The 23,998-nt window shown below is 40.6% G+C and overlaps 2 protein-coding genes across 2 annotated transcripts; both read left to right on the forward strand.

The window, feature by feature from the left end:
- The first annotated feature begins 245 nt into the window (after positions 1 to 245).
- Positions 246 to 13,520, forward strand: suox (sulfite oxidase). Its single transcript, XM_050037601.1, has 5 exons — positions 246 to 383; positions 5,410 to 5,480; positions 5,810 to 5,981; positions 7,832 to 8,104; positions 10,730 to 13,520. The coding sequence occupies exons 1-5, from the start codon at positions 261 to 263 to the stop codon at positions 11,951 to 11,953; spliced, it is 1,863 nt and encodes a 620-aa protein (XP_049893558.1). The 5' UTR covers positions 246 to 260; the 3' UTR covers positions 11,954 to 13,520.
- Positions 13,521 to 16,091: 2,571 nt separating this feature from the next.
- Positions 16,092 to 23,972, forward strand: mmp19 (matrix metallopeptidase 19). Its single transcript, XM_050037602.1, has 9 exons — positions 16,092 to 18,938; positions 19,098 to 19,183; positions 19,348 to 19,478; positions 20,727 to 20,939; positions 21,035 to 21,280; positions 21,518 to 21,643; positions 21,921 to 22,085; positions 22,187 to 22,314; positions 23,145 to 23,972. The coding sequence occupies exons 1-9, from the start codon at positions 18,849 to 18,851 to the stop codon at positions 23,373 to 23,375; spliced, it is 1,416 nt and encodes a 471-aa protein (XP_049893559.1). The 5' UTR covers positions 16,092 to 18,848; the 3' UTR covers positions 23,376 to 23,972.
- The last annotated feature ends 26 nt before the right edge of the window (positions 23,973 to 23,998 follow it).

Below are 23,998 nucleotides of genomic sequence, written 5' to 3' on the forward strand. Positions count from 1 at the left end.
TGTTGTCCTTGCTTTAGCTGCAGCTGGCTCTAATTCTCATGTCAAGACACTCAGGGTCTTTTAATGTAATGCAGCCATAAATAGTAATATTAGAAATTAGATATAATCCCAGTAACCAGTGTTGATCGATAGATGATTCTTCTCTAAGGCAACACTGAAGCACAGCTCATTCTAAAATGTAAAACTCGTCTGACCTAATTATTTTTGGGCGGGTGATAAACTTGTCTCTCCTGTTCTGCTGACAGTCTCTGGGTTGCCACATGTCTAGTGGTCTTGAACGCCACTCGGTTGGTGTTTGTGCAACATTTCGGGGCTGCCTGTGCAACGCAGAGAGTTACCGGTGCGGAGTATCTGAAGACAAGCAGCCGACTGACACAGCAGAAGTGAGTAGTTTGGTTTTGTTAACATGAACATAAAGACGCTAACATTAACGCTTTCATGTGTGTATGAATGTACCTGAATGAGTGGGCATAGTCGGACACGCTGGCTACCGGCGGTGAGCTTGCTGACTGTTAGCTAAGTTAGCCACGAGGATGATGAGGATGGTGGTGATGATACAGTGCCAGGTTTAAACGGTGCTAGCTAACTTTACCTTTTAACTTTCGTTATTCGCTATGTAAGGTCGTCAGTTTGAATGTGTTTACACGGCGCTGCCCTCACTGTGAGCTTAGCTATCATGGAGTGTGTCAGTGACAATTAATTATGAACCTACAGGGCTCCTACCCTTAGAGCACAGCGCTAAGTAGAAAATTTAAATCCTGTAACGTTACATTAAATATGTGGCAGATTTTGCCATAGTATTTCCCAAAACATTACAATATAATATTAAAGGCGATATTTCTGACGTTAATGCTGTGATAAAGACAAGATGTTAATTGCTTTTCGACTCTTAATTTGTCTCAAATACATTCAACATGCATGTCAGGGAAAATATGAGGTGGCAATGAAGTTGCAGTTTAGGGAGAGTCTGTAAATTTTCAGTGCCTGGAAATGTGTAGAAAAGTTTTTAACTTCACATTGAGTACGTTACAGACGAGTGTTGTAACCATAGAAATTGTGTTTTCATTTTTATGGTTCTAACTATATGTGCACCAGAAACCACAGACTGTACACCTCATATTTATAAAATTCCTGATTGAATTAACAACCTGTGGCTCTGGAGTCAGATGTGGCTCTTAAGGCCCAGTCCAGTGGCTCCCTGTGGCTTTGACAAAAAAAAAAAAAAAAGTGGAAGTGGAAATGACTAACTTTTTTTTTTTTTTTTTACTTTTTGATTTTCATTAGTCAGTGTTGTGGGCCTAAATAAATTCTTACACTCTCCAATTATAAAAATGTAAAGCCCATACACCCCCTATTAAATGTCTATGATGTAGAGTAAAAAATGTTTAAACAATTCAACAACTAAAATGTGCATAATGCATCTACTGCTTGGCACCTATTCCCTGAAATTTTGTAGAATCTCGATAGCTGTGGCTAGTCTTGAGTCTCCCTAGCTGGTTAGCTATGGCTGCCAAATCAAAAAAGTAAAGTAAAATAAAAATGAGAATTTAGTTGTGCATGGACAGATTTTGCAGAGTTTGCTTTCACTGCTAGCTCTGCAAAGATAAAGCACCAAATAATCATTAATAGTGTCCTGCACAGTCACCTTGTGGTAAAATATATTAATGAATGCTCATTTAGACTAGTAGCCCATTATCTAATTTAGACTTGATGGGCTATGTTACCTTCATTATAAGGCTCAAATATGTTTTGTGGCTCCTCACAGATTATTTTTAGTAGTTTTGGTCAAAATTGGCTCCTTTGATAGGAAAGGTTGCCGGCACTGGATCAGGTGGACTGCATATTCCGAAATAAACCCTGTTATCTATAGAATTAAAACTAGTCGTAGACTATGAATGTATATTACAAAAATGCATTTTTTTCGCAGTCAGTAATCTGTTCACATGGAACATTGATTACAGTTATGATTCACTCTATCTGGTATTTACACATTTTAAAGCCTCAAATGTAACTTTATTTCACTGTGACTTCTTTAGTAACATGTCGGTTGTAGCTGCATTGTTTTGTAAGGCACATCGAGCAGCATCAGCTGTTTCTCTGACTGAAAATGTAGTTAAACCCTATGAAAACTAGGAGGTGACCCTTTCATGCTCTAAATTCTTGGAGCTTCAGTAGTAGTTTGCAAAGCCAAGAAGAGATAACCCCCTGTAATCTTAATGACCACAGTAGACAGTGATAAGACAAATGTAATTGATTGATAAAGCAGAGCTCCACCACATGCTATCTGTCATTTCTTGTGTGACCTAATGCGTTTGTGTTTCACCAAAAGGGTTGAGCATAAGCACCAACCAACAGCCAAATGCTGGTAATATATGATAGTGGCTGCTAGATTTGCTTGACTCACCAGCCATAAAACAATGGTAATCTGCTGAGTGGCTGGTAGATTTTGGAATCCAGCGGTCACAGTGGCAGGTGGACAAAAAAGTGAATTTCCAATCCTAATTGTTTTTAAATTATTCACTAATTTCTTTTCCAAAGAAAGTGTGTGCTTCTATTTTTGGTCAGATGCTCCAGTGATCTGTCATCATAGCTCCAGTTAGTCAGTCATACACTTTTACTTTCAAACAGCCCAACCCAATGATGTTTAACAAAGTATAGAGGCATTTGGTCACAGTCCATGATTCAGACTGGAGTCATTACTTTCTTCCTTTATTGTCAGAGTGTCAAGATAAGGTCAACAGAAGGAGACATGGTCCTGCTGGACAAACTGTTTGTGTTTACACATCTACATGGAGTTACACATCTACTAACATTTTGTGGTTAGAAAAAAAAAGTGAACTGAAGCTCAGCCCTCCTCTCCTACTCTGTTCACTCCCCCTCAGCTGGTTGGCTCCGTTTGTATGTTGAAGTAACTGCTGGTTGGTCAGTTCAGTAGGAGGTAAAGGGTTTACAGACTCCGGTCATTTTAATAGGAACACATGTTGACTGTAAAGAAAGAGCAGGTTTGGTGTTCTATGCTAAAAAAAACTATCAGCCTGTATTTAGCCTCAGGGAAATCATCCAGCATACAACAGCATGTTTGTTTTTACCAGCTATCCAGCTATGTTACACTCACTGTGTCCTAACACTGAAGTGACAGAGCCTGTGTTCAGTAGACTGTTTCAGGTCTTTGCAAGCAGATTTACTGTATGCATTTAACATATTGGAAAGGCCCACTGTCATAAGCATATGAAGCTGCTGAAAGCTGTAACAGTTATGTGCAGTAATCTGGATGTGAAAACAAATATTAGCTGCTGTCAAATGCTAGTAGATGTTTTTGCTGTGGAGGTTGGGTTTGTCTGCTCTACACCAGCACATTCCCAACATACAGTAGGGGTATGTACCCCCGAGGGGTTTAAAGATAAATCTCAGGGGCCACAAGATGTTTGACTGGTACACTAAGTGATATTTACTGAAGTAGGAGTGTGATGTAATGAAAAAAAAAACATGATAACGGCAATATTCCAACTTGTTGACATAATGACATCATGCCGTTATGCACAGCTCAACAAGCATGGCTGAAAGTAAAATTGCTACCAGCTCCACTGGTTTAATATCAGTCATTGTCCTGAGTTGATGTCAATATAAAATGGAGGAAGATCCCAGAGCACGTCTATCATCTGGAGGTTGTACAGTTTCAGGGGGGCAGCAACAGGAACAGACTATCCTCTGCACAAAACGATTGCTGTTTGTACCACAAATCTGCTCTGTCACTTAAAGGGGAATACCCCCTAATTTAAGAATTCCAAAATGTTATTTCCATGGACAAGGAAAGTTCAATCGATATTTGTGAGCATGAGTTACTCTTGGACAGCCGTGACTCAGAGATAGAGCAGGTTGTCCACTAATTGGAAGATCGACGCTACAAGGCTCCTCAGTCCGTATGTTGAAGTTTCCCTGATACTGAACCTCAAATAGCTCCCAGTGTTCAATCGGTGTGTGAGTGCGTGTGAATGGTTTCTGAGTAGCAGGTGGCACCATGTACGGTAGCCTTGGCCACCAGCGTGTGAATGGGTGAATGTGACACGTAGTGTAAAAGTTCTTTGAGCTGTCAAAAGACTAGAAAAGTGCTATATATGCAGTTTACCATTTACTCTCTGTCAAAGCCAGAAACCAAAGAAGTAAGTCTTAAACTTGTGATGTCATAGGGTATAAAGTCTGGAGCTGCTCCATAGACAATGGATCAGAGTCTGATTTTGAGGACCAACAGAATGTTTGTTTTCTTTTTTATACCCAAATGAGTTTTATTCTGTTGTAGTGGTCAGTTGTGAGACAGAAAACAAACCCATATACTCAGAACATTCCCCTGGGTGCTCTCAGTGTCATCTGTAACATCTTTTACCATTCATTATCTGTGGAGCAGCTCCAGACTTTATACCCTATGACATCACAAGTTTGATCTTCAGCTCTCTAGTTTTTGGATTTGGGAGTGAGTTATCCATGTTTTGTAATATTATTGGACTGTCTTAGACCAGAGGAATAACATGTATGAATTTTGAAAATGGGTGTATTTCCCCTTTAATATGAGATAAAAGGCCGACCATCCTCAGGTTGCAGCAGCTAAAAGATTAAATAACTCCCTATGATTAGTCTGTGATCCAACCTGAGTTTAAAGGCTCTGTATGCAGCTTTCAGAGCATTAGTAAAGCAGCAAACCACTGTTTGCTATGTAAATATATAGTAGAGTAATAAGCACTCTGAGCACAGAATGAAGTCACACTTACAAATTCAATTATGCCCACACTAATCCTGAATGCACATTTGCAGATTCCTGTACAAGTTCACAAATTTCAGTACGCATTTAGAGATTATTACACATCTATAAATCTGATTAGGCACACAGAGTTTGAGATACAGTTACACAACTTTCCACACAAAGTTTCAAATAGATGTGCTACAATAATGGCCTCATAAAAGCACAACACAAATATGCCGCACTTGGGATTGTCACATCTTTGACACGGGTTAATTGACGCCCATAGTACACACCGAAGCTGTCACAGACAGATATAGTACTCAAGGTGCGGTAGCTGACATGTGCCAATCTGTGGAGATTATGAAATAAAAAGTTGATGCATGACAGTGCTGGGAAATATATATCCTGCAGCCAAGGAGCTGCCAGTATGAGAGCTTACATAGACATCAGTGGTGTTCTGAAGGGTGTTATGTGCTGCTGGTGTGTGTTGCCTTTAACTTTCCAAAGAATTATGTAAATTCACGGTCTGCGTGGCAAAAGAAAAAAAAATTGAACCCCACATTGTTGTATTTCACTGTTTTGTGAGTAACTAGTTCACCGAAATTCTTTGCATGATACTCTCTGTTTGATTGACTGTGGAAGTAACTTTTTTTCTCATCTCAATTTCTTCCCAGAACATCAGTGCAATGCTGCTTCTCAGACGCTGCCACAGCCTGACTCGATTTTGCCCTCTCAACACTCACAGGTACAGCACTGTAACAAAAAGGTGTTATACTGGGCATTTACCTGGCCTGCATTGACGGAGCAGTTTGGTCTGATCTGAGCTCCGCCCAGTCAAAGGTCTCAGTTTAATGAGGGATACTAAAACACACAACTCAAAGCAAATTGGTTTGATTTTCCAAATTTTTGTTTTTCATTTTCGTGCACAGCACAAGTGGTTTTCATTCCCTTTTTAGCCTTTTATTTTACATTTTGTGAGTACACCAGAGTTGTATAGTTATTCTTGAACTTACAGTTTACTCAAGACCTGATGAGCTCAGCTTGATCTGCATACATTTTTTTTTCGTTTCATAGGCATCAAGTGGCACCTGCTGTGGCACCGTGTGCAGCTCGTCTTTGGAGCAGCAGCAGCAGTGAGGACCAAAGATCGTACCAGCGTGTCCACCGCCCCAGCTGGAGACATGCCCTGGCAGGACTGCTGGCTGGTACTGGGGCCGTCGTGGCTTATGGCCTCCATCATCACAAGGTGAGGATGAGATAAGATCTGTAAAGACAGTCAATGTTTAATTTGCTTTTGTGGAGCCAAGGTTGAATTATCCCTATTAAACATGTTTTTTAACCGTTGTCCTACTAAGCAATACTATGAGGACGTGACTTTGATTGTGACAAGTTGTGATAAGCATTTGACTTTGTGTTTTACATCTTCTAGACTAAACAAGTAAGAAAACGATAATCAGTAGATTAATTTAGATTAGAGTTGCAGTCTGCTCGACAGGTGGCTGAACTTCTTCACCAGATGATTTGTGTGAAAGGTCTGTTTCTCAAAATGCAGCACAGTGTAAATGTACAGTGTATTGTAAAAGCACTATTTGGTAAATTTAAACAGTTCAATAACATGAAATAAACTTTCCAGTCACACTTTATGGTGTTACTCTGTTCACAGTGAGGGCAGTAACCTGTCTCATCTGTTGATTCACTATGTCAGCTAATTTGTCATTTTTACCCCCACATTTTACGTTAATAAACACGCTTACGCATGTTGGGCTCAGTGGCAGATTTCTTCATCTCCTCAGAGCAAAGAAAAGGGTTCAGACTGGAGGAGATGATGACATCTACTCCACCAAACTGCAGACTTCAGATGCAGAAATGTCTTCTTTTTTTTTTCATTTTTGTTGTGTGTTATAAACTTAAATACATAACTTTCACTGTGGACTTTAATTTAAAAATGTTTTTCATCTACTCAAACAGTGACAGGAATGAGTTATGTTCCAGATCCATCCTATTCTCACATGTACAGTGAGAAAACATTAACCACTCCCAGCAGCAGTGCAGCTCTCCTATATAAGTTGAGTTGATAATTAACACAGTAATGCTGCAAAATGTCTGTTTCAAGACTTTGTAGCTGCTTTTATAAGCAGTTGTAGTACAGAATCAGTAGTGGTAATACTAGCTGTACATTTCAATCATAAATCATGTATATGCTTTAGTCAGGAGCTCTTACTTTCTGTTCTACTGTGATCTGTCTCAGTGCGCCACAAGTAATGGGAAATTCAAAGAATTTAAACAGCTCAGGAACTTGTTGCTGCTGCTGCTTCTTGACAAACAAAAGCCACATGGTTGACCAACATGTGTTGTTTGCACAATTAAGACTAAGGCCTGACGCAGCAGTTTGGTATGGCAGTATGGGCGGAAAGGCTGGAACTTTTATTTTAAATGGAGAGGGGTTTTTGTGTTATATTTTTCTACCTAAAAGCGTCAGGGAATGTGTTGTATAACAGGACTTCATTAAAAATGTAGGCAGTATGAAGGCTATCAATGAGCTTACTTTAAATAAACACCTCTATAGTAACAGTTGCCTTTATATACCTTCTGAATTAATCCACATTTATCTTAATTTTAATTTACATTCTGCTCCATTGTAGCTGCTCAACAGTGAGTTTATTATATTGTTCTCTTTCATGCTGTGTGTCCTATCCAGAGGCTGTTCAAAAAAAGGGGAGAACCATGAAAGATATTTAAAGCATTTCCATGTCAGGGTCAACACTCCAAGCCCAGTGCTGTCAGCATGTGCAAACAAGAGAATACACACTGCCACTGCTTTTACAGCCACTGTACCACTAAAACCTGAGGCCTGATAATGACAAATACTTACAGTTACAAAGTGATCACAGAAGAACACAAGTGACTTGTCACTCACAGCTGTACAAACAATGTAAAATACAAAATGTATTCTTTAAATGTATTTTTGGAACATACTATTTTCAAGGTAAATAATTGTCCTCCAGACTGGATTTCTGGTTTCCCGGTCCTCCATCTTCTAAATGTCTTTGTTGATGGAGCACAGAGCTGATGTGTCCTCTCTTATCTCCGGTGCAGGCTGAGCAGGAAGACACCAGTAGAGCGCAGACCATAGAGAAGACCTCAGCTTTTCCAATCTTCAGCCAGGAAGAGGTCACCAGTCACCGCTCCCTGGAAGATGGCGTGTGGGTCACTTACAAAGGCAGCGTCTATGACATCACTGACTTTGTGGCCATGCATCCTGGTGGGGATAAAATCTTGCTGGCAGCAGGTGGAGCCCTTGAACCCTTCTGGGCGCTGTATGCTGTACACAACCAGGAACATGTGCTGGAAATGCTCTCAGAGTATAAGGTGGGCTGATTCATAGTTAACTAACACTCTAAAATCAGAGTAAGATTAAATAAATAAATAAAATGCCTAGTTACTTTAAGTAGAAGACAGATTATTTACTGTGAAATCAGTGAACTATAGGTGGAATAATAACAATAGAGTACCTCAGGGGAAAAGTGGTTTCAGCAGATTTTTTTCCAGGTGGAACAAGTTTCATCAAGCAGGACGTTTAACACAAAGCAGAGACAAGACTTGGCCTTCAGCAGCAAACATTGTAGCAAATAAGTCGGCCTATGTGAAGACAGTTGTAGCTAAAATATACTGCAGACCTTTAAGGATAAAGTCAGTATTTTTCAACCTGGACTCTATTTCCCCACACTTGTGTGTCTAAGTGACTAATGGGGTGCAACAATTTTTTGAATTGGTCCAGTATTGAGCGAGAGTGCTGCAGCCAGCAGCCACAATACAGGCTGCAGCGTAAAAGCTCGGGGCCAGTGTTGGGTGAATTACATACATTTTAGTACATATTACTAGTTACCTTCATTTGAAAGTAATAAGTTACCTTACAATATTACACCACTTTTGTGTTACTTTCACCAAAATGATCTTAGACGGATATTATAAATGGATGAGGCTCATGTTTCACAGCAGGTGATCAAAGCACAGAAGCTTCAGTTTATTTATTACAGACAAATGTTGAGGTTAGCACAACAAATGGTTTGGTGATTGTGATTTCGGGGCTATTTCTGGTTAAAAAGAAATAGGTCTTACTCTGTAAAGAGTAACTGAACCTCAGATTTTTTGGTCAGCTGCCAGTACCCAAGAAATTCAAAAATATGCTTCTGTGTGAAAAAAGTTCAAGAAAGTGTCATCATGGGCAGGGCTGGATGACTGATTTGTTTCACTAAGGCATCCGGAATTCAAAATATATTTAGAAAAAGATATACTAGGTGAGAATTACAAGTCTACAATTATTGAAAAGATCCTTAATAAAAGACCAAAAACAGATCTGCTGCTGCATATTGGCTGCTATTCATTGGAGGGTATCCTAAAAGTGCTGTCTGGCAGAGTTCGCCAATAGGAAGCTAAAAAATAGTGCACTAAAAGTGCACCTGAACCGACTCCATCACGTTATTTCTAGCGCCGTCTCCTGTAACCCTTTCAACATTGCAGCTTCAGGTACACTGCGCATGTATCATACCCCATATTTCGCATGGGGTCAGAGAGTCTGTCCCAGCCTCTTTTCAATAGCCGTGGACGTGGAGTGGGTAGGAGGAGCAGCTGAATGCAATGAAAAGCTGTCACCAAGTCAGCCAATAGGAAAATTCAAATGCAGGAGCCGGGTTTCAACCAGTAGGTGGCAGTCGCTATGCATATTTAAAACAGAATGTAATTTCAAATACTTTGCACTATGATGTCAAGATTTGGACTGGAACCTATCAGTGACATTACTAAATACCCATGTACATTAGGTGAGCTGAAAATAATTGGTCTTGGGGTTTAGTTACACTGTAGCAAAAAGGTCTCTGTAGGTATCTTCTCCATACACCGCGTTCCAAATTATTATGCAAATTATATTTTTCTCTGATTTTCCTAAATAGTCGATGCAAATGACAGTCAGCATAATTTTCAAGTCATCAGCTGTTAAAGTTTAATTCAAATGTTANTAATGTTGTCTGACGCTTAGAGTAACAATCTGAGCCTGTCAGTGGCAAAAACTTAGATTGGACGAGGGTGCTCGTGCCCAGAGTGGTTACATTGCAGCCAGTAATGTGGCTGCCAGCTGCAGCCTTCTCGCTCATTACTGGACCAGTTTCAGATACTGTTGAGCCTATTAGTCACTTAAACATAAAACATGGGAAGATAGGTTCCAGGTTTAAAAATACCAAAGTTACACTTTAAGTCAAAGTGTCAACCATCCCCTACTTCAACTTGAATTTTATCACTGTAACATTTCAATGTGCAGCTCCACCCTGCAAAGCTCTGAAGCTTTGAGTTACACCTCTGGCTGGAAAATAGAACAGAAATAATAGATCTGAAAACCTCTTAACTTAATTGCAATAGAAAAAAAGCTGAATTGTAAAATTATTGCCCAGTCAGTCGCTTGTTAACATCCATCGCAGTTTATAGACAGAGTTTCTGGCTCAAGGTTGATCTACCATATTTGCTGCAGCGCTTTAACACAAGTGCTTAACACAAGTGCTTTCAGTGCAGTTCAGTCACAATACACTTTACAACAACATCCCCTTAAGTATCTATTCAGTGTAGAAATCCATTAAAAATGTTGCTCTATCTTTGAGAAACTGAATAATGTCAGAATGTCAGTTCAGTTTCTCCTTAAATGAACTTGTCATTTATTATGTCTGTCTTGCACTTCATCTCTGAAGACACATGTGGAAAGGTCTGGTGCGTACTGTACACTAAGGAGCAGCTGTAGGCTAAATACTGGCACTCCCTCAAGTGGTCAGTGAGAAAAACACCTTGCTAATGTTTCTCCTGTTGAGTTAGGTTCTAAGTCTTTTTTGCCTTTGATTTGCATTTTAGGCTGTTTGAGATTAACAGAGAAGTTAAGCTGAAAATATGTGATAGCTTGTAGCATTGAGTCCCGTGTTGTCTAATAAAACATGTGCTTGTGTTAAATACAAGGTTGGTGAGCTGAGTGCAGAAGACCGGAAGAAGCAGCAGACTGTTGAGTCATCTGACCCCTACTCCTCTGACCCCGAGCGTCACCCGGTCCTGCGTATCAACAACCTCAAGCCCTTCAATGCTGAGCCACCTCCTGAAATCCTCACTGACAGCTACATCACCCCGTCTGCTATCTTCTTCAAAAGAAACCACCTGCCAGTTCCTCAGGTGGACCCGGCTACGTATCAGCTGCATGTAGAGGGACTGCCTGGAGGAGCGCTGACGCTCTCCTTAGAGGAGTTAAAGACTCGATTCCCCAAACACACAGTCACCGCCACGCTGCAGTGTGCCGGCAACCGCCGCTCTGAGATGAATAAGGTCAAGCAGGTGAAAGGTCTGAACTGGGGCATTGCTGCAATCAGTAACGCTACGTGGAGCGGTGCAAGGCTCAGGGATGTGCTGCTAGCCGCTGGTTACGGGCCAGATGTTGCCAAGCAGGCTCGCCATGTTCAGTTTGAAGGGCTGGACAAAGACGTGACTGGGACTACCTACGGTGCTTCCATCCCTCTAAACAAGGCAGTTAGCGAGGAAGGTGATGTGCTGCTGGCTTATGAAATGAATGGCGAGGATCTCCCTGCTGACCATGGCTACCCCGTCCGTGTTGTGGTGCCAGGCATAGTGGGCGCACGAAATGTTAAATGGCTGGGGAAGATCATAGTGAGTGCAGAGGAAAGCAGCAGCCACTGGCAGCAGAACGACTACAAGGGCTTCTCCCCAGCGACAGACTGGGACACGGTGGACTTCAAGTCTGCTCCCGCCATCCAAGAGCTGCCCATTCAGTCAGCCATCACCACACCGGCAGAAGGTGCTGTGGTCGATCGCAGTATGGAAGAGGTGACGGTGAAAGGTTACGCCTGGAGTGGTGGGGGCAGAGAGGTGGTGCGTGTAGATGTTTCTCTGGATGGAGGGAAGACCTGGCAGGTGGCCCAGCTGAGGAGCAGTGACAAGGAAAAACCACCCGAACCCTCGCCCCCACTGGGACGAGCCTGGGCCTGGAAGCTATGGGAAGTAACGGCTCCTCTTCCTCCAGAGGTTCAGGAGCTGGAGATAGTTTGCAAGGCAGTTGACAATAGTTACAACATGCAGCCGGACACAGTTCCTCCCATCTGGAACCTGAGGGGTGTGCTGAGTAACGCCTGGCACAGAGTGAAGGTGAAGATCAGAGAGGATGAGAGCGAGGAATAGACTCAGTGGTTTGATCCACATTCAAAATCCAAAAGGTTTTATGCTTGAAAGAGTCATCAGAGAGTTGCCATTGTTTTTAATCTGTCACTAAGACTGGAAAAAAAACTGTTTCATAGAAAATACACCAGGATTCTTTGACGCACAGCTTTGAAGTATTTATGCCAATATGTTGCCTGTGAGATTTGAAGGATTTTCAGCACAGCATACTCAGAACAAAACTAAAGACTGGAAATGACCAAAACATGATGACGCTTCACTTACACTTTGGTCTTAAGTGAACATGTGATTCTGTTAATTTTGAGTCTGGTTTGTAGAAAAGATTTATTTTTGTAATAAGTACTGACACGCACATATACGCACAGTAAAAGGTTTGAATTAATTGTGTGATTAACATGCATCATAATGTAAAACCCTAATTTAAAATAATATTCTTAAACCTAATTTAATGTAGAGGAGTTTTCAGTATACTGTCTTTACTTTACATGAAGGGTTTACTACAGTTGCATTGAGTGTTCACTATACTTTAGAGAGAACAAATGCAGTTGACTGAGACTTTAATGAACTTTTAAGTGTTAAAACATAGGAGGCATTTGTTTACCTGCAGCTCTGACATTGCTCATTAATAATCTTTTAAAGTTTGAAAATGTTGAACTTTTATTGGAAAAGTTTGAGCAGCTTTAAGGTCCAGTGGGAAAGATTTAGGGGGATTTAGTGGCATCTAGTGGTGAGGAGTGCGGATTGCAACCACCTTAAACCTCTCCCTGCTAGAATTCCTTGAGTGTCACATTATCCACAGAGGTCCCTTCCTTTACAAAATAAACAGACTAGGTGATTAACCGGTAAAAACACTGAATACAGCACTTTTACTTTACAAATCAGTCTCTCAGATGCTGCTCAGCACGTTGGAAATGAGCAGCTCACTCAGGGCCTGCTAATGTGTTTCACCTTATTTCTGATCCAGATGTTCAAGAGGTGTTAAAGGGAGCCGAATTATCTGCAGAGGTCTTTTCCTCTCCAGAACAGACAGACCAAGTGATTTAAACCGTTAAAAACACTGAATAAAGCAGTTTCACGTTAAAAAAAAATCAGTATTTTTCCAATGCTCTCATCGTAGAGGGGTTGCTATGTCGATGGAAATGGCTCATTCTGGAAACGAAAATTATTCCTTTTTACCGGTCATTATAAACTAAGAAAACATACTTGTTTTTCATGTTCCTTTTCTGCCAGTCTATTCCTCTACATCCTACACACTGGACCTTTAAATGTGAAGACCAGGAGCACCTTTCAGTGGCTTAGCTCATCAATGCTTAGTTTGAGTCTGCATATCAGAGGTGCACTGTGACCCTTTGTCTGACGTTCAGTTTGTGGAGCTGCCTTCCACTGTTTCAAAGTTGCTATGAAGAACCTAGCTAAGGTACAGCTGTGTTTAAACCATAACACTGCAGCACCCTGCAGATGGTAGGGCAATTCATCACTACCGTTTGGATGATACTGCAGATACTGTGTTTTGCGTAATATGTACATTATCGTTGAGGATGACAAATAAAGAGCTCTAATTTTACACTGACTTACTTCTGCTGAGTCTGCTTAGTGCTAAAAAAAAGTCTCAGTACCCAACTTTTTAGATTAGAGGAAATGAAAAGTAGTTAATTCTATTTTTATATTCAAAGACATTTGCTAAAAATAATATCACATGCGATGTGTTACTCAACAGTGCGTACATTTTCCCACTCACTGTGATTAAATATTTCAGTTTCAACCACAGTTTTTATATTTAACAAAGGGTAATTTCCATGCATTTTGATTAGGAGAAAATTAGTTTAAGGATATTTCTAATTGTGAAAATTAAATATATTTCAATTTCAGTAGTATTTTTCTACAGCTGTAACATACTGGTATGCATCAATGACTATACAAAAGTAAAGCCAAAATATCCTGGATACAGCCATATTGCGCTGGTGATGTCATTGGCAGCCAGAGCCTGTGCAGTAGAGAGCCCTTCTGTATTGAGTTTCTGCCATCTAACCCAATCGCGACCAGAGCTGTTGTTGCCGAGCACACCAACTGGTAATCAATCACGACGTCAAACCCCCCTTTTGCAGCATAAAATAATTACACAATAGTTATAATAACCAGTTAAAACCAAACGTATCCTCTTGAACATACAGCAGGGTGACAAGAACTACCTGAATTGACAGACACCATCTTTGGGAAAAATGTATTTGTCGTATACCCGTGTCCCAGCCACTGACATGGAAGGTGGGGGGGTGTGTTTTGTCTTCACTTTACAGACACTATCATGTCGTCCATCTTTATCAAACAGTCTATGGTATGCACACATTGACTTGTTTTTCTTTCCAAAAGAGAAGTCTTCTACACCTAGAACTTCTTGCAGCATGAATCACTCACTGATCAAGCTCAGTATTAACTTGTAGTGTTCTTATCATATGGTCAGCATTTAAATTCCCCTTTGGCATATCAACAAGAAAACTGTGGGAGCTGCTTAAGATTGTTTCCTAATTTTTCGTCTTCAGTGTTTGTTGTTTGCTCACTGTGAACTCTAGAAAGTGTCACTTAAAGTAATACTTCATCCCTCAAATACCTATATCCATATCAGTTACTTATCTCATATTATGTTGAACTCATGAAGAAAAGTTTGTTTCTCCGACATGCCTCTGCAGTTTTCGAAGAATCCAAAAAAAAGAAAAAATAGTTCTTGATGAATTGAAGTAATAGGATAGCAACAGCAAAACTATCAAAATATCTAGCAGTAGTAGTAGCTCGCCTGGGTAAGCACGTGCACTTAGACTCTGCTCAGTGGAATGCTGTTTTAAAATTCAACAGCCGTCAAAATCAGGATGCAGTTATTTACTGAGGACAACTCTAAATCTCAGTTTGATGCAAGATAAAACATTTTTCATTATACTTGATTATTTTTGCTGAAATGAAGTTGTTGTACATGTTGGTAACAGAATCACGTTACCTCTCCTGGACTTTTGTCGTTTTGGCTTCGACACCAAAGTTAATGCAAAGCTGTAAAACTTGTCTGTATGTTTCCGTATATCTTCTCCTGCTGCTTTTACTCAGTGAATCCTAAATGTGGTAACAGAGGAAACAGGATATGAAGTGACTCAGAAAAGCTTTCTGAAAAATGATATTGCAGCTGGCAGGAAGGTGAACAGGAGGAAGGAAGGAAGGGAGGACAAGTCAGTGTAAAAGATGAGGTGTCGTGTCAGGACCATCGACGACTGTGTCCAAAACTACCCGTAATTATCATGTATGCAAGTCACAGTCATAAGTTTGTGGGGTTTCAAAGTGAACATATGAACTAGGAGTCATTATAATGTCACGGTGATGAGTGCTGTGGCCTTTTGTGCTGAATAGGATTAAGCGGATGAAGATGTTTTCCTGCACGTTGTTTTCTCTGACTGTAACAGACCTGATTTTATGTGACAAAACCGGGGGTTTTCCGTTCATGATAAAAGCCGTGGGACTCATTTGTTTATAAGTATCCCAGGGCTATTGACCCAGTGGGGGACTTGTTTGTTTGGAAATCATGTTTGTTATAAGCTTTTAATTCTGATCTGTCTCTGAGTCATAAATGACTAAAATTGCGGTGAGCAGAATTCATAGAACAGATAAAGAAAACACATTTATATGATTGTGCAGCCGACCCAGACTGAACTGATGTACACTTTTGGCTTCAGACTCTTTGATGCTGCTATGAGTGTGTGTGCGGAGGAGTGCAACTGTGCAGTACTCACAAAGTCTGAGTCAAAGAAGTGACAGAAAAAAAAAAGTCAGCCAAAAAAAAGACAAACATCCACCCACTTCAGTAGAGGACCATTTGGACCAAATGCTCTACATGCTCCGTTTACCCTTTGATGGAAACGTATACTTCACAATATTATGCTGCTTTGTATTGTTTTGGATACCGACAACGAGTGAATGTATCATAAGCAGCCTCATCCACCAAAAAAAGCCTATGCTATACTCCCACTTCTTGCTTCTTCCTTTTTTTCTGTTCCTTTATTTTCGCTGTCCGTAATCAGGATTATGTCACAGCAATGCCATATACAGTAGATAGGAAACAGGTGTAGCTGACTCTTAGTTTTATTCCTCTCTAGGTCAGCAAATACAGAGACTTCTGTCACATTAGTGGTAAATGCAAACCGGAGCACTAAAGTGTTGTGTGGTATGTTGTGATGCAGTGAGGAATGTGAAGCTTGTAGACTGTGAAAACTATCAAAGGAATATACAAGAATAACCCAAACTTCATTGTCTGTATGAGTTACTCTTAGCGTAATGCAACTTAATAGGGCCTAATAACATCTACTGTAATGTGGAACTGATCTACAGCCCGTCAGGAGCTGGGTTCATGTATTATAGACAGAATATGTAATGTTATTTCTCTTCTCTGTTGGAAAGTTTTGATTAAGGTTCTGCTGTAAGCACACAGAGACAGACCCTTGGTGTTTCCTTCAGGTTCAAGTCTGAGGCCATGCGATGCCAGCCGTCCACATGCACTCACATCTTGACACCAGCTGCTTTGTCGGCTCTGTAACATTTATACCACTTCACACACAACAGTCTGCTGTCGTCCTATGCCAAGTTTGTAAAGATGTCGTACAAATGTCACAGTAAAGTTTCAAGTCTTCAAGTGTGGGAATTTCATAGGACAATATCAACCTTCAGTCATCCACAACTTTATAGTTATATATTCTGCAGGCATTAACTGCCAACTGATCATAATTTATCAGAAATATGACACTGCTACAAGCAGGAATTAATCACTGAATCGACCACAACAGAAATAGCAACAAAAGTTCCTCAAAGATTTGTCATGATTAAAGTTCCTCAAAAATTATTAGCTTCCTTCCTCTGTGACTTCATTATTTTAAATAAAAGCTGATAAAAAAAACACGGACACCCAAATTAAAAGCATGGACGCATTAGCATCGGCGCTGCATTAATCAATATAGATTAACAATGTCGCACATCACTATGTGTAATAATAAAAAATGTCACAGGAAACTAACAGAGAATCATAACCCAGCTCTTTGGCCTCTTTTAGCTCATTGTTTTGGTTTCAACAGTCCACAAACCCACTATAGATTCAGCTAACAATTCTGTTTCCAGCTCCCAACTAGCACTAGCACTCCTAAATAATGTTGGGGAGTAACTACTGAGATTTAACGGAGTTCTGTGATTAAATTACAAAATAAATTTACCTGTAATCAGTTACAGTTAATGAGGAAAAAAATGTGTTATTAAATTACAATTGCTAATTAAAATGTTGGTGATTACAAAGGGGTTACATATAAATATACTATTTTTGTTAATGTTCGTTTATGTGTAGAATATAACATTCATTCTGTTGCTTTTCATCTTTTCACTGTACAGGAATGTGTCCTTTTGGCTCAGGGTCAGCAGAGCTGTTGGGACAAATTTGAGTGCAACATTTCAGCAGTTGCACGTTTAGGACTATTTAGCCTTATTGCCCAGTTTAGGCTATTGTTAGAGAAGTAATTGAAAAGTAATCAAATGAAATAAGTTGCATTACTTGCTGCCCAGCACCAGTCAAACAACTGGCTTGTGAAAGTCAAGTGTCTGGTGAGCAAAACACACAGATATTTTTCTTAGGACTTGATTAAGACCAGAAGTGAGTGAATATGGGACATAAATTTGTCAGGTACTGAACTTGTAAAGAAAAGTCTGTTTTTTCTCAAATGCCTCAGAGGTGAACGTAGAATCCAAAAACAGAGAAAAATTCTTGATGAATCTAGTAAAAAGCCGTTGCATTTAACAACAGCAAAACTATATCAAAATATCCAATTACAAACTCTCACACAACTCGTGCAGTATAATCCACTACTTCCCAAACACATGGATTTTTATTAAAACCTTACTTAAAACACTTGCTCTGCATAAACAGTCTCTTAAACGGATGAGTGGCTCGCCTGGGAAACACAATGGAATGCACGAGCAGAGTTCAAACGCACGCACTTGCTTAGGCGCACTACTCTTATGTGGAGTGTTTTAAATAATAAGGTACAGTACTATAGTAAGGAAAGCATTCATAGCTCAGATTTAGTTGTCTTCTGATGTTAGTCTATTTAAATATCCGTTAATCAATTTAGGAGTGACATCACAAACCAGTGTTTTGTATTTGGGGTTAGGGCGACAATTTGCATTTGAAACCTGGATTTGTTCCTTAAAACCAGATCACATTTGTTTTACACAAACATGTAATAGCACGCCACACCTGTATCTGATCTATTGTTTGTTACCTGTCAGCATGAATGATTCCAATGATGGGTCAATCTGTGTTTGAGTAATAAACATAATGTTTGTCTCAGTTGGGATAGGTGTGGGGACAACAGGAATGTGGAAATGGAGGGCAAGGCACTTTATGTGGTTTAGGTCCATAATTAAGTGGTAATACGTGGGCCTACCTGTAGGACACACGGTGCTGTATTAACCAGGGACTCAACTGACAGACACTGACCCTGAGGGAGTAATATGGGAGTTATAGTGAGAGCTCTGTTCAGGGTGATAGACCTGTTTTCATAGAGTTAAATGGTAGCTTGACCCTATAAAATGTTTGAGTGTGCAGACCGCTGCTGCTGCTGCTGCTGCAGCTCTGCGTCCTCTCCCAACAGCTGTACAGTTTAACAGCAGACACATTGGCTGAGGGTCAACTGGCTGCTCTTGTAATCCTCATTCTTCAGAGATGGATCATCGTAGCCACACAGGGCTGACTCATGCGCCGGGCTGAGTTTAAAACTGCTGGAGCGCTCAGAGAACAAACACAGTCTGCTGTGGGACTCTGTTGAGCACTTCTCAGACTCTGAGCCTCTGCCCTGGATTATTTGGGACAGAAGGAAACTTGAATATGGACTACACATGGCTGCTGCTGCTCCTGCTTGACCTCGGTGGAGCTCTTTGTGCTGTGGTGCAATGGAAAGAATTAGATGAAGCAAAGGTAAGATGATAGTTTGGGCTGTAAGTTTTTAAAATATTCACAATTTGACTTTTCTCAATAGCAAATATATATATCATATTATAGATTTAGACAGGCTAAATAAGTTTGCAGTAAAATTTTAAGTGTTGAGTGCTTTATTTTTTACCTCTGCATTCACAGGCCTATTTGAAGCAGTATGGTTACCTGAATGAACCCACTGATCCACAGGACCCTCATTACCTGGAGGAGGTCATTGAAGCTCTCAGGTAACGAAGATTAGCGCCCTTTTAAAGGGAAAACATAGGTAGCTACTGACTATAAGTTAATGTCACAGCACATTAGATCTATATGAGGGTCCGTCTGAATGATACTCCCAGTGGAGGAGGATGTGAGCAGCCCTCAGTTTGCAGATGTTTGATCTTGTCTTCAGGGTCTTCCAAAAGGCGAATGATCTGCTACCTACTGGAGAAATAGATGACGCTACTCTGGATGTGATGAGACAGCCGCGCTGTGGCATGGAGGACCCCTTCAACAAGAAACACCACAAATACAGAGTGATGGGTGAGTCAAGGAAGGATCTTGATTTTCTCCTCTACAAGACTGTCAGCAAGTAGTTTATCTCTACTTTGCTTTGCGCATGCTTTGACACTAGACTATAGATATGTTAACTTTGTAAACAGCACAGGTTGCCTACACTGACCACATGTTCTGTAGTGTGTGTGTGTACAACATCAAAAATCTTTGGGAGTTTTGAATTTGACGACTGTGAGGCATTTTGTTCCAAAGTGGCAAAGTCTGGGTCAGCAACCAGATTCAGATTTATTGAAACCTTTAAGGCTTTGGGGGGGAAAAAATCGTTGAATCACTAAAGGCAGCAGCGTTCTTCTTTTCAGGCACCTCGATGCTAACCTGTATAAGACAGACTGCTGAAACTTTCTTAACCAGAAATACTGGTTAAGAAATAAAAGCACTTGTTAAAACAAGAAAAGAAAGAAATACTTAACCCCAAATGTCTATTTGTATACCAAATACTCACCCCGTGTTATGTTGAATTTCGTGAAGAAAACTTTTTTTTCTAACATGACTCCATGGTGAGTGAAGAATCCTAAAATTAAGAAAATTCTTGATGAATTGAAGTAATAGGGATCTGCATTTTACAACAACAAAACTATATCTAAACATCAGTTTACAAACTCTCACAAAACTCACGCATAATGTCTGTCCAAACAGACAGCCATTTCCGACAGCAATCTGTAGTTTGTTCGGGTTATTGTTTAGAACAACTTTAGTTCAGTTCCCCATCAGAATGGCCTGTCTCTTTGGAAAATACTGAGCATATGTCTGGATAAATGAGACTTGGATTAGGCTGCATGAGTTGAGTGAGAGTATTTAAACGAATGTTTTGATATAGTTTTGCTGTTGTTAAACGTGGACCCCTATGACTTCAATTCATCAAGAGTTTTCTCAGTTTTTGGATTCTTCGTTCACAGTGGGGGCATACATGAAAAACAAAGTTCTCTTCCCCGATTCATGTAACACAGGGTGAGTAATTGTTTGATGAGAGTTCAATTGAAGGGTGATGTGTTCCTTTAAAGTGCACTCAAAAATATTATGAGTCATTAGATGTGATCCTTGCAGTGTGATGATAAAATGATTACGAAACAAGGAACCAGAAAATGAATTGACAAAGTTCAATATTACTTCTCTCTTCATTTGTGGTTTCACTGACTAATGCAGAAAATTTCACCTTTTAGGGAGGCAGACAGTTTTGTTGTGATGACTCAGAAAAAAAGGAATCTTCTCTTGCAGGTCGTTGGAGAAAGAGGAGTCTGACTTACCGCATCTACAACTACACACCTGACATGAAGAGGGCAGAGGTGAAGGCGGCCATCCGTGCTGCCTTCAAGTACTGGAGTGATGTGGCTGCTTTGACCTTCAGAGAGGTCGACTATGGCAGAGCAGACATTAAGATCTCCTTCCATAAAAAAGATGGCTCCTGCTCCACCCCATTTGATGGCCTTGGTTGTGTTTTTTATTCAGATACATAAACGTAACTACTACTGGGCCTACTGTCCCCTGAAACACTAACTCATATTGTTTATTTGTACCATGTGCAGGTCATGTACTCGCTCATGCTGAGTCGCCAGAATCTGGTATTGTCCATTTTGATGAGGATGAGTTCTGGACAGAGGGAACATATTATGGCACTAATCTCCGCATTGTGGCTGCCCATGAAATTGGCCATGCCCTCGGCCTGGGCCACTCTCAGTACAGAAGCGCTCTGATGGCTCCAGTCTACTCTGGTTACCGTTCCAACTTCAGACTGTATTCAGATGATATCAGAGGCATCCAGGCGTTATACGGTGAGTGCATCAAGAAGGCCTCTCAGAACTGTCAGTTTGACTTTATTGCATCAGTATTTGTAAATGTGCATGAATAAGTACCTGTGATTTCACCATCTTTTGATCCACTGGGTATCTGACTCATGTAAAAGTCTGACTTTTTAAACCGTACCTGCATGGAATCAAAAACATTATTCAAGTAGTTTTCAAATGTCAAAATAAAGCATACATTCATCCTAAAACTTCTCTGTTACATAGGCAAGCGCATCACCAGCACTTTAGCTAGTCCAACAACACCAGATGGTCTGTTTCCAACAAAAAGCAGCCATGATCCTGAGAGCGTCCCTGACCCCTGCACTGCCACACTCGATGCTATCATGTTAGGTAAGACAAGCTGTTGCCAGGGTAATCATTACAGGAGAAGCCCCAACTGTGTGCATTGTGGCCTGACTTTACATTAGACCACAACTCGTATGATTTACAGGGAATAGATGAAATAATTTAAACTCAAGTTAGCACTATTTTTGAGCTCCAATAAAGGTCTGATCATTTTGTATATTTTTAAGTTTTCAAAGGAATATGAGACAGCAACAAAGACTTTTAATAGAGGATCACAAAATGTGTCACAAAGACTTGAGTACCTCACTGTGTGTTTAATCAGGTCCATGGAGGAAAACCTTTGCATTCAGTGGTGATTACGTCTGGACCATCTCTGACCTGGGGCACAACACACCATTAAGGACTGACAGGTTCTGGCGCGCCCTCCCTGGAAACCTGAATGCTGCCGTGCACTCTCCAAGAACCAACAAGACATACTTTTTTAAGGGTACAGTTGTCCAACACTTCTGTCATGTGTTTTCTCTTCTGTTCTCCAGCTGTAAGTCCAGAATCTAAATGTGTGAATGTGAACACTGTCTCTGGTCACAGGCAAAAAAGTTTGGAGGTACACCATGTTCTCGCTGGACTCCGGCTACCCCAAGGACGTTAAACAGATCCCTGCCAATATTGATGCAGCCCTGTACCTGGAAAGGCCCAAGAGGCTGATGTTTATCAAGGTATCAAAACATGAGCAGCATTTAAAGGGACAGTTCACCCTAAATCAAAAATACATGTTTCCTCTTACCTGTGGTGCTATTTATCAATCTAGATTGTTTTGGTGTTAGTTGCCAAGTGTTTAAAGATATCTGTTGAAGAGATGTCTGCCTTCTCTCCAAAACAGTAGAATTAGATAGCACTTGGCTTGTGGTGCTCAAAGAAAAAAAAAAAAGCACATTTGAAAAACCCGGTTACTCAAGATAATCACGTAGGAACTATCTTATCTCTAACAAGCTACATCCGTCAACCATATCACGACACAAAGAAGCGTGCAGCTACTGCTAGCTCATCTAGCACCACTGAGCTAGCTAATGTTACAGCTCAGCAGAGGAGGAGGATGCTATTACTGTTTAAATGAGGCGCTGTCATGAGCATGAGCCTCTTGTCCATGAGTTGATGCACACTTCCTTCTGCATGGTGATACAGTTGGCGGGTGTGGTTCAATAGACAGAAAATACATGAAACTGCTCACAACAAGATCTGTGGATTATCTTGAGTAACCAGGTAATGATTTCTAGAAAGAGACATTGCTGTTAAGTTTTTCTTTCTTTTTTTATTTCGGTGCTTTGAGCACCACAAGCTGAGTGCCATCTAGTTCCATTATACTGGAAAGACGGCAGACATCTCTATGGCTGATATCTCCAACACTTGGCAAGTCACATCAAAACAATCTAGATTGATAGGTAGGAGGTGAAATATGTATTTTTAATGTTTGGGTGAATTGTCCCTTATTTATTGTTCCTCTTACTGAAATGCTCAGTTTTTCTCTCTTTGCTGTCGGCCGGTGTAGGGTTCGGAGTTCTGGCAGTGGGATGAGCTGGGGCACAATGGCTTAACTCGCTACCCCAAACCACTCTCTTTGCTCTTCACCGGACTGCCGCCCAGTCCGGATGCAGTCTTCACCTGGACCAATGGCAAGGTCTTCTACTTTAAGGGGGATGATTACTGGCGCCTGAGTGACATGCTGATTGTAGACAGAGGCTACCCCCTGAGCAAGAAGGAGCGCTGGATGCAATGCTAGGGGTCGACCATCAGGGGGCAGCATGTATTAAGGGGTCTACAGCAGCGGTGCTGGTTCCTCTACTCCAGAGGCATTGACAACCATGCAACCTCAACAGCAGTGATTGATTGTGAATTATCATCCATAAAAAAAATGTATAGGAATTGATTTTATGTCGCTGGATCTGAATTCAATCCAAGCTACTCCTCGCTGCAGCGGGCTGATTTTTGTGGGGCTTACTTCTTGAGCACAAACGTGTGTTTTTGTGAGTGTGAGAATTATGTAAGCTTTTGTATGATCTCAGGGAGAAATCAAGGGAGGCCTTCTGTTTTTCTCTCAAACATATGTGTTGGATTATGTGTCTTAATACTTTCAGTAAGATGTAATATGATGATGGGAGTGTGCACTTTCTGTTCAGACATTTTGTTATAGCAATTACGCAACACTTTGAAAGTACGTTCAATGCTCTTAAATGGTACTAAACACTTCCATTATCTAAAACAAATCACACTGGTCTGTGAGAAATCATGTGGCACTGATTTGTGTCCTGATTTTTTTTAAGTGAAAATGTAAACATTTCTACGAATAAACAAGACAAAATGTCTGCTGTAAAACTGTCTCTCTAATTGCAGTTCACTGTCACC

The sequence above is a fragment of the Epinephelus moara genome, chromosome 24 (assembly GCF_006386435.1).
Source record: "Epinephelus moara isolate mb chromosome 24, YSFRI_EMoa_1.0, whole genome shotgun sequence".
Lineage (NCBI taxonomy): Eukaryota > Metazoa > Chordata > Actinopteri > Perciformes > Serranidae > Epinephelus > Epinephelus moara.

Bases quoted from the DNA above. Each gene is read 5' to 3' on its own strand.
- suox (XM_050037601.1), top strand. From the start codon at position 261: ATGTCTAGTGGTCTTGAACGCCACTCGGTTGGTGTTTGTGCAACATTT. The intron at 5,481-5,809 runs GTACAGCACTGT...TTCGTTTCATAG, and splicing joins TGCCCTCTCAACACTCACAG to GCATCAAGTGGCACCTGCTG. The intron at 8,105-10,729 runs GTGGGCTGATTC...GTTAAATACAAG, and splicing joins AAATGCTCTCAGAGTATAAG to GTTGGTGAGCTGAGTGCAGA.
- mmp19 (XM_050037602.1), top strand. From the start codon at position 18,849: ATGGACTACACATGGCTGCTGCTGCTCCTGCTTGACCTCGGTGGAGCT. The intron at 21,281-21,517 runs GTGAGTGCATCA...TCTGTTACATAG, and splicing joins AGGCATCCAGGCGTTATACG to GCAAGCGCATCACCAGCACT. The intron at 22,315-23,144 runs GTATCAAAACAT...CGGCCGGTGTAG, and splicing joins AGAGGCTGATGTTTATCAAG to GGTTCGGAGTTCTGGCAGTG.